This window comes from Nylanderia fulva, unplaced genomic scaffold, assembly GCF_048542155.1.
Source record: "Nylanderia fulva isolate GAGA-0341 unplaced genomic scaffold, ASM4854215v1 Scaffold19, whole genome shotgun sequence".
NCBI lineage: Eukaryota > Metazoa > Arthropoda > Insecta > Hymenoptera > Formicidae > Nylanderia > Nylanderia fulva.
This window is the reverse complement of record NW_028190161.1, coordinates 843,163-853,461: the sequence shown is the minus strand read 5'-3', so window position 1 is coordinate 853,461 and position 10,299 is coordinate 843,163. Positions and strand designations below refer to the sequence as shown.

The 10,299-nt window shown below is 36.1% G+C and overlaps 1 protein-coding gene across 4 annotated transcripts in view; it reads right to left on the bottom strand.

The window, feature by feature from the left end:
* Positions 1 to 287: 287 nt before the first annotated feature.
* The window catches only part of Egfr (epidermal growth factor receptor), a 147,357-nt gene continuing 137,345 nt past the window's right edge, over positions 288 to 10,299 (bottom strand). For 3 of the 4 annotated variants that reach the window (XM_029309027.2, XM_029309024.2, XM_029309023.2), the window contains 10 exons: positions 9,698 to 10,033; positions 9,103 to 9,487; positions 8,224 to 8,900; positions 7,883 to 8,012; positions 7,089 to 7,402; positions 6,448 to 6,749; positions 4,984 to 6,195; positions 4,242 to 4,677; positions 3,915 to 4,094; positions 288 to 3,785 (listed from right to left, as the gene is read on the bottom strand). In XM_029309027.2, the coding sequence (XP_029164860.1) occupies positions 3,475 to 3,785; positions 3,915 to 4,094; positions 4,242 to 4,677; positions 4,984 to 6,195; positions 6,448 to 6,749; positions 7,089 to 7,402; positions 7,883 to 8,012; positions 8,224 to 8,900; positions 9,103 to 9,487; positions 9,698 to 10,033 (4,283 nt within the window). In that variant the 3' untranslated portion in view covers positions 288 to 3,474. The remainder of the gene's footprint in view (positions 3,786 to 3,914; positions 4,095 to 4,241; positions 4,678 to 4,983; positions 6,196 to 6,447; positions 6,750 to 7,088; positions 7,403 to 7,882; positions 8,013 to 8,223; positions 8,901 to 9,102; positions 9,488 to 9,697; positions 10,034 to 10,299) is intronic. The other variant, XM_029309026.2, reaches the window with a different exon arrangement.

Genomic DNA, 10,299 nt, shown 5'->3' with positions numbered 1-10,299 from the left:
TAAGTATTTATCAAAAAAGCTAATGCTCATCTTCTTATTAATTTTGTTCATCATTATTTTATATGTATATGTGGGTCGTATTTTTTGTAAAAATAGGCGGAATGTAAATGAGATTCTTAGAATATAATAAGGAAAATATTTAATAAATACAATCTTCTTCCTTCATACATAAATTTTCTTTATGCAAATATGCATAAAAAATAAGCATTGAGCGTAACAGAACATGCATCTAAAAAAAATATTATGTAAGTTTGACGCAATTATTGAGGTTCAAGAAAGACAAGTGATAAGAATGATTGTTCTTTATTACAATAAATTTTTACGATATATAATGATACAATAAAGATCTATAGGTTCTATGTCCACAACCGAATGGCAAATGTAACTCCTCGCAATTACGTAACGTTAGATTACAATGTACAACCTACTAATTAGAATGCTCAGTCACAGTTTAAATTTACATTTACAAGACCAAATGTGCGAGGGCGAGAAAGAAAATGGAAAGACGTTTCTTGGTTCGCTTTACAGAAATCGCGTATCTTTCCATATAGGGGGGACGAATAACGCGTCGCAGTGAATGATATATTACAAAAAGAATTTGTTATAATAATAATATAATTAGTAACACTTAACACAATGTACACGATACGTATTGGATTACATCGTTATACAGATAAGATGCGATAACTGCACGATATGTGGCGAGATTGGAAATCTGAATTTCTCGTATATATATGATAATAATCGAGATATTTTTTCGTAATTACTTTTGTTTTTATTTTTATTATCGCAGAACATGATCATGATAATGCTATCAAGGAAGATGCGCGAATAATAAAAAAATAGCCAATGTCATTCCGTATCTTAAACAAAATTAAAACAGAAAATTACGTCTATACATATAAATGTGCGTTCTTAAAAAGATAATTGGTACCATAAATCGTTCGTAAAAAGATAATTGGTACCATAAAATAATATCAATATTATTCAATGATGAATTTAAAGTTGGAGGAACAAATGTCTCAGAATGACTTTGGTTGTTTTATAATGAAAAGAATATGAAAATTCGAAAATTGTTAATGTTAGTTATTAATGCTGTTAATATATAAGGTGACTGATTAAAGAATAATAAAAAAATAAAGACTATATGACAAATGGATGATCCGATATCGTCGTCGCGCTTCTTCCTCGAATCGTAATGTGAGAATAATTGTATACATCGATTGTAAAATATTGATAAAATTATATTTTCATAGAAGAGATCGTTAATCTCGCGCACGCCCATGCTCATCTACAGCAAATGCAAGGCTCGTGTAGGACAGAGTTCCTGCGAAATGATTTATTAAATACAGGGAAGATTCGTTTTGTGCACATCATAAAATTTGCTCTCGTACTTTCCTCTTTTTTTCCTGTACAACATGGCACGTCCTATCGTACTATTATATTCGGTACGGCTACATACCGTATTCTGGCGACGTATGATTATTACTGATTGTGTACAAATACACTCTTCTTCTTTTCACGCTCGTGAAAATTTTTTTCTGTTCGCTACGCTACTCGCTAAACTATATACAAATCGCGTTTCACATAAAAATCGAAATAACTCGTAATTCCCGATCCGATCAACTTTATTGGTTCATTATGGATCCCTTTATTGGATCCATTACGAAGACGATGGCATAAGAGGAAGGAAAAAGAAAGGTTTATTTGAATCTTCTTGCTTCCCTCAATACTTAAGTAGAATCAATGTTTGTCCTCGTCGTGATAAATTTGAATCTCGATACGAGAGCGAATTTATCCTCAGCAGTAAAATAGGACGATGCAGATTTTGCTGTCATAGCTTAATGCTGAAGGTATAGGAAGGTGCTATCATTGCCGTATTTGAGTGTCATCAGGCGAAAGATAAAATAATTCGTATCACAGTCAGCGGTATGTCGCACAAATGCTTCGGCCCGGTTGCATTAATGGCTAAGTTTGAGAGATGAACAATTAAATTTTTCCTTGGTTTTATTTTAAAACTTTTCATTACGTCACAAGATAATGAAGTGGATTGAAACAAAGAATCGCGTTAAATAGATTTGATTAATTAAAGACATTATTGCAAGCTGGCAAGACCGCTTAACCTTCGACATTCTAAGCAAAAGACTTTGTAAATTCTATGTTAAAATATTTTTCAAAAGCATTGATCGGCCCTTCCATCGAGAATTCATCGAATATCGATAAAATGTTCTAATATTTAATTATTGCCATATTCTATATGAATTATTTTGTCACATTATTTTATCATATAATTATTTTGTCATATAAATTCAGAATTAATTTACGTTCTTTCTCAATCGTATCGTATAAATATTTTTAGTTGAGAGTATATATTAATTTTACGAAAAGAAATGTAGGATTTGTTATTTAACGAAATAAGATGTTATTAGCAAACTTTTCTGCATTCATGAAAAGAATAAAAAAGTGGTAACATCTTAAAAAAACATTGAGCGATTTTTTAGGAGACTTCGCTCAATATAAAAAAATGCTTAAAATAGTTTTTGCACCATTAAAAATTTAACAACGACCATGAATCTTTTTCACGCGCAGTCGCTGCAAACAGCCTTAATTATTCGATGTTTCATACTTGTCGCGCTAAATTTTTTAATTATAAAATTTAATCGCGAAAATGTACTGTTCACTATTTCCGATCAAACGTTCTTTCGTTGAAAAATAGATATCGTCATTGTGAATATTAATTTTCACGGTGCATAGATATCTTTGTAAGAGAATAGTGACAAAACAAGACCGGTTTAAGACTGTGAAAATCGTAAAAGCCATTCATATGGCATTTTCTACATTTTGAAATTATCAAACACGTATATAAATGATAAGATAAATTTTTTTGCAATAATAAGTTCCGCAAAATGCCTTAAACCAGTCCGAAAGGAAGCTTTTAAGCAGCGACGATCTTGGACGCTGTCGCTGCAAATTAAGTTCTAGTATATTTCTTACATCCTCGAGATACTAATAACGAAAAGTGTAATTTATTTACAAGCCACAGCAAATGGCACGTTAAGAATATCTTTGCACTACTTGTTCGCGAGCATCGCCATTGTGCGATTCTCGTTTCCGGCACGTCCTCGTATATATAGTTTCTTCCTTCTTCGTCTTATATATATATATATATATATATATATATTTATATATCTCATAATATATACGTACAAGAGTCTCTAGCTTACGTCTAATCACAATCAAGCGCGGCACTTGAGCGAAGTGTCCTTTCTAAGTACAATAGATCCTTTTTGGAAATTGAGTAACTTCAATGATACGTTTATATATTCGTTTTCGTTACTTCTTTACGAAGTCGCGTTTGATTTACTTTCTTCTCGAAGAACGAAGCAAAGGTTTTTTCGATATAATAACTTTTTTCTAGTTTCACAGAATCATAAGCTTCTTTTTATGTTCTCAATATATCTCGTCACTCTGGAATCACACCGTGGTCTCGTTTTTCCTGAACGGTTTCAACGGTTGTAATTCTCGTTCCAGTCGGTCAAAATCATTGTAGTACTCGTGATCTGACTCCTCTTCAGAACTCCTTTGTCTGACTTGAGATCCAAAAGTGCCGTTCGTCAGGACCTTCTCTAGATCTAGGGATGTAGGGATACCCAAAGTCTGCGGCGTGAGCGGGCCTTCGTCCTGCGACATTAGATACTCCGGATTGTCCAACGATGTCTTTCCTTGAATCGTCAGGAAATCTGGATACTTCCGGAAACCGTTGTTCAAATGCTTCGATTCGGATTCTAGAAACAAAATAAACATGATTTTTATATTTTGTAAAGAATTCAAAATAATTTTCATGAATATATTTCAAGATATATAGTTGACGTTGAACTTGTGCAAAAATAATAGCAAATTTCGCTCTCGCTCACCTGTTGGTTTAGACTCTCCGATGAGATCCATATATTGCGTTTTGTTGGCTGGCAGTTGTGGTGACGGCATAAGATAGTCATCTTCATCTAACGGTAAATCCAGTTTCAGATTTCCCACTTGAGCTTGTTGATGCGCAGAGTTTACTTTACTTTCGAAACAGTCGTCTGTCACATCGCAATCTGAAAATTAATCCATTATTTCTGATCATTAAATAAATTCAGTATAATTAGTGTATGATCTCAACCAGTGTTGTAATCTTTTATATATAGAAAAATTATATATCCCATTTAGTTTCTTCAAGAATTTATCTGCTCTCTTTTGCTTACCTCTGGCACCAACCATCTTCAAGGGATCTGAGCAATATCTCGAACTCGAGCTGTCAGATCCTACGACGTGTCCGCAATGACCATTGGGATGTGTGTAAGGCTGACTGGAATTGCCAGCCTCGTGTGACGCATTCCCATTCCCATGATTCCCACCGTACCTCAAGAGCTCCCTATCCCAATTTTGTTGATTTTGCGGCGTTGGAGAGTCAGCGGCGAGCGGCTTGCCGTTTGGCCAACATGCTTTGACCGATGTATTTGGTGGTGCACTGGAAGTACTTGATGCGGAGATCACAGGCGGAAGCGGAGCCCGCGACTTAGGTTGCAGATATTCTTCAGCATCCACCAAAGCTTCTGGACCATCCATTGCCGATGCGAGATTTCGTATCATTTCTTTTTCGTCCTGAAAATTTCCATTGGTAACGCTTAAGATAACGTCCTGAAAATTTCCATTAGTAATGCTTAAGATAACGTCCTTAAAATTTCCATTAACAACGTTTAATATAATGCAACATTATGTTATATTTATGTATATTTTGTACAGTTTTTCTTTTAATTTTTTTTACATATTTAATTATTGTAGAAAAATTATATTAATTAATAAAGCATGTAATTAATATTCTAGGACAATAATTATATGAATAATCTTATCAATAATTTTTTCATTAACTAATATCGACATAATCGCTCTGCAAAATAATTATTTTTTATTCCAGTCTCATAAAAAAAATCAATTATAAATTACCTGTAATGTATATGAAGGCAGTCTCATGTATTTATCGCCTTTAATGGCAAGATATCGACCAGGATCTCTGGACATTTTTGCGAAGTCTTCCGCTAGTTCCTTAAAGCTGGGTCTAGATTCAGCATCAAGCATCCAGCATTTGATCATGATCATGTATACGTCAATCGTGCAAATCGCGGGTTGCGGTAGTCTTTCGCCCTTTTCCAATAGTTCGGGTACATTTCTGGCAGGGACATTTTCATACGGTCTACCGCCGTAAGTAAGAACCTCCCAGATAGTCACTCCAAAAGCCCACACGTCCGATTTATGAGTAAATACTCGATGCTGAATGCATTCCAATGCCAACCACTTGATCGGCATTTTTCCGCCCGCAGCCTTATATTGCTCTTCGTTAATGTCCAACAGTTTAGCGAGACCAAAATCGGTGATCTTTACGCAATTTGGAGTTTGCACGAGGACATTTCGCGCCGCTAAATCTCGGTGAACCAATCTCCTCTCCTCCAGATAAGCCATACCTCTCGCGATTTGCGTGCACCAATTTAGCAGTGGTTTCGAGCCGATTTTGTCTTTGTACCTGCGTACGAAGTCCAGCAAACATCCCAGGGGCATTAGCTGGGTCACTAGCATCATTTGTGCCGTCATGCATACTGCAAGTAACTGCAGCAGATTTGGATGCTCCACGGTGGCCATGATATAAGCCTCGTCGAGAAATTCTTTGGATGTATTCGCACCCGTGCCATCGTGGAGGACTTTTATGGCGACCGGGATCTTCACGTTCTCCCCTTCGGGCACCCAGACGCCTTTGTACACATTGCCGAAAGCACCGTAACCTAGTATACCGCCTTTCCTCATTTCTTCCTCCTTAATTATCCGTAATTTTGCCAGATTTGGTTTTACGCCTGTCGGTCGAAGCGGTTCGTTGTCGTCTAAACCAGTCAAAGCTAACGTCATCTTTACCGTATTCTCTTTGGCCTTTGTTCTCATCCGCCAGAAATATATTATCACAATAAGGCTGATGATTAACACCAACGTGAAGAGCACAATCCCGGTCAAAATAGCTGGTTGAAGTTCATTGTCCATTTGGAAACCGAGGCCTACTGTTTCAACAGAACAATACGGCTCGCTATCTTGAGGGAAAATCTTGTGAGGATATTCCGATGTGCAAAACTCCGTGCAATTGAAGAACGTTGAATTATCGTAAGGATCACCATCCTAAATAGTCAATTATACAAATTAATTAGCATTATTTATTCATTTCTTAATAACATTTTTTAATTAGCATAAGTCTTCTATTAATTAATTAATTTCTTAGTTGTTTATTATTTTATTTTATATATAAAGTAAAATATATATATTTTATTATATATATATATATATAATATAATAAATAAAATATATAAAATATAATATATATATAGAATATTGTATGTTTCTAATCAAGATTTTTAATATTGTTGTACGTACAATGTAAATTTTGAAGTTTCGACATTTGTAACACTGATTAGAGCCTGGTCCAAAACACCCTCGACATTCCCCGAAGCACGGTAGACATAGCTGCGTGTCAGCATCCGCGAAATGATCGGCAGGACATTCATCCTCGCATTGTTCTCCTTTCTTGTACTTGTTGCACTGTTGACATACCTGCTCGTGAAAGCCATATCCTGTGCATTTCTTACAACGTGGATGGCACTTGCGACAGACTGCCTTTCCGGCAAGAGGTTTTAAAGCACCTTGCTCCTGCGGGCTCACCCACTCGTAATAATGTCCTGCGAATTTGATAAGAAAACACGCTTCGTTTATACACGAGATTACATACATAGGAATTTTCGTTATATTTATACAGATATAAAGAATTATATATACATGTTTTTATTGTCATAAAAATTAGATATTAATTTATATTAATTATTATTATCATTTTGCTATCAATTTAATTATTTATTGCAGATACATTTTTATTTATGTATATTTGTAAAATTAATGATAATAATAACGTGAGATATTTTTTTCACAATATCACAATTAGTGACTAATAATTAGAAGATTGATATGTTAATAATAGAAAAATGTCACGAGGAGTAAAGAGCATTGTATAACTTAATTACCATCAGGACACGGCTCTCTCTTCTGCATACATCCCTCTAGTATGTTTTTCCCGTTCATAATTGCCTTTTCGCAACTATGACATCCGTTGGCGCCTATGTTGTTCTCCGGTCCCTCGCAGCCGCCTACACAGTTCTCGTGGCAGTGTTTACATTGACCGTTGTCGTTGTACTTTGAGGATGGGCACTCGGGCACACAGAACGGCCCATCTCGCACGTGTTTGCACTTGATACATTGGTCGGCATTAGGACCGGTGCAGGAGCTGTCGCACTCTTCGTGACACATCTTACAGGTCTTTTCGTCTGCTTGATAAATTCTGACAACACGTAATCAATCGTTAAACGATGTCGAGAAATGTCACTGAAGAAAATAATATGTAAAAGCAAAGACGAATGTAAGAACAGGAAGATAAGGCATAGAAAAATTAACGAAGGCAAAAAATAATGAGAGATGACCCAGATAAAAAAATTATTTGAATATAATTAACGTTCAAATTGTTGTATTTGCCATGTACACTTTATTTAAGATTTACTACATGTGCAATTTAAAGCAGTTATAATGTGCTGCGTGATAATATATATATATAACTTGCTCACAAAATATGAATAAAAATTAAAAAAAAAAGCAAGAGTTGAGAATTCTCAAATTCTTGCTAAAAAATTTCGATTTACCTTCTATCCATGAACTAGGAAAGCAATTTTGATTGGAGAGAAATCATGCGTTATTGGAAATTTAAACTTCTGTATATCATATAATAAATATTACATAATATTTTTCGATGTTTATGTCGACTTACCCTGGCACAGTGCAATCTTGAAGACAATCATTTCCTAGAATAAAGTTCTTGCACGACAGACATTGTGCTGGTCCAGGTCCCCAGCATCCTTCGTCCGAACATTGCTCGTCACATACGAGACCATCTTTGACTGCAATACAAAATTCATATAATGATTCTATTATAACTTCAAGTTTAGTAGAATAAAAAGCAATAATACATTAAGTTTATTATAATAAATATTATACTTAAAATTAAATTTTTAAATATTCAGCATAATATCCGAGGCATTATTTCTTTTTAAATTAAAAAGCTAAATTTTTTCTTACATTTTTATGTCTAAATCATTTTAATATATTTACCACATTCGCTCTCGTTCCGGTTGTTCGATAGAAGACTTTCGTGTTCGGATGATTTTTTGATCCTGCTCCAGTTAATACTCTGAGCGTAACATAAATTCTTGTTCTCCAAAATGGCAATCGAACCGGAATAAATCTTCTTCAAGGAACTAAGTCCAAAGGACACCAGAGAAGTCTTGACGATGTACAAGGACGCAAAGTATTCCGTGAGCGTTCTGCCTCCGATCACCTCGAGATTGCGAAAGTACGAAAGGTTCTTGAAATCCTGATGATCTCCTTGGATATTAAGATAGCCCGTGATCTCTTTTAAAGTTCTGAAGACTTCCAACTTGTCAGGATGCATCTTCTCGTATCGTTTGCCGAACGTGTAATTTGGATAAACGTGCTGGAAGCCTTCGAAGCTCTGATCCAGAATTGTGATGGATCCTTCGATGATGGTGCAATCCTTGAAGGTATCGATGTTACCGGAATGCACCTTCTCGACGCCCTTGCAGGTTTTCGGACAAGGTCCGTCGCAGGGAACGCATTCGCCGTTCATCGCTTTCTTTTTCGGTGGACAGGATCTCACACAAGCGCCATTATCCTTTAAAAGATGCTCCGGACATCGTCTCACGCAGGTTGCACCATACGCGTACTTTCCGTCAGGATTAGCTTCCCACGAATATGTTGTTGGATTATATCTGAAAGGATCATTTTCTTATTAATTTGACCATACAAGTAATTTGCATGAATAAATAATTGCTACATATTAATTTATTTATATTATTTAAAAGATTATTATTTTAATTTTCTATTGTATGTAAAGTATCTTTTGTAACATTTTGTATTAGCTTGTAACTTGAAAAAAAAACAGATACAGAGATGCGTGACGTTACTACTTACTTTTGCATGGGCGGACATTCCTGCGTGCACACGCCATCGTCGAAGAAATTCTTGCAGGCAAGACAGTCGCTCTGTTTGGGTCCGGTACAGCCACCGGCGCAAAAAAGATGGCAACATTCGCGCGGATTAGGACCGAAACATCTGCCCTGCCAGCATTGGGGCGAACAGTTCGTCTTCGAGTACCTTTGACAGTTCTCCGGGCCCTCGCCCCAACAACCCTGTTCGCAGCTTCCGTCACATTCCGGACAGTGGCGTTCCGGCGACGTAAAATTGTAGACGTAAAAGTACCGTCCTCCTTGCCCCGTGATTATTTCCTCCCAATTGATCGTCTTGATGTGGCAGAGATTGTAGTTGTTGTACATGCCCACGCTCCCGTTGAGTATATCTATGGCGAAATCAATTCGCGACGAATTAGACACGAACAAAACACACAGCTAATTCTTCTTTAAATATTCACTCCTTCAATCTTTCTGTATATAGTCAAAGATGATTTGTCAATTTTTATGAATGTTCACACTTTTTGGAAATATGTTTATCAAAACTTGAAGTAAATTATAAATATAAAAAAAAATCTTCAATTAATCTGAAAACATACCTCTAAGGGCTGGCATTTCCAGGTTGTGCATCTGACACATCGTGACGAAGAGAGCGAACTCGTGGTCGTGAATATTGAGCTTGAAGAGGGTCCTACCGCGGATGATCTGCAGCCTCGGGAGCACGATCCTGCGCACATCCACGTGACTGATGAGGACGTAACCGGTGACCTCCCGTATGTACTGGAGGAAGCTGAGGTCGAAGGTTTTGTTCTGGAGCCATGTGATCTCCAGATTGCCATCGACGTAAGTACAGTTGGTGTACCGGTCTCGAAGATTCCGGTAGTGATGCTGTTTGTTGGACGGCACGGAGAGACGGCCATTGGTACCGATGCAAACTGCAAGTACAAGATTTAGAAATTACATGGCACAAATCAAAACGAAATGTGAAGAGACTATCGTTACTTGGATTCTCACACATTCTTTCTTAATTTCTTCATAATCATAAATAATATTGACAGCAATATACATACAATTATGTTTCCGTTCACATCAGTTAATTAATTTCGTAATGAAAAGGATGTGAATATATATATTCATTAGTTTAATATTTGCTTTTAAGCTCTGCCAATTTGTTGTTGAATAAATTGGTTTTATATTGCAA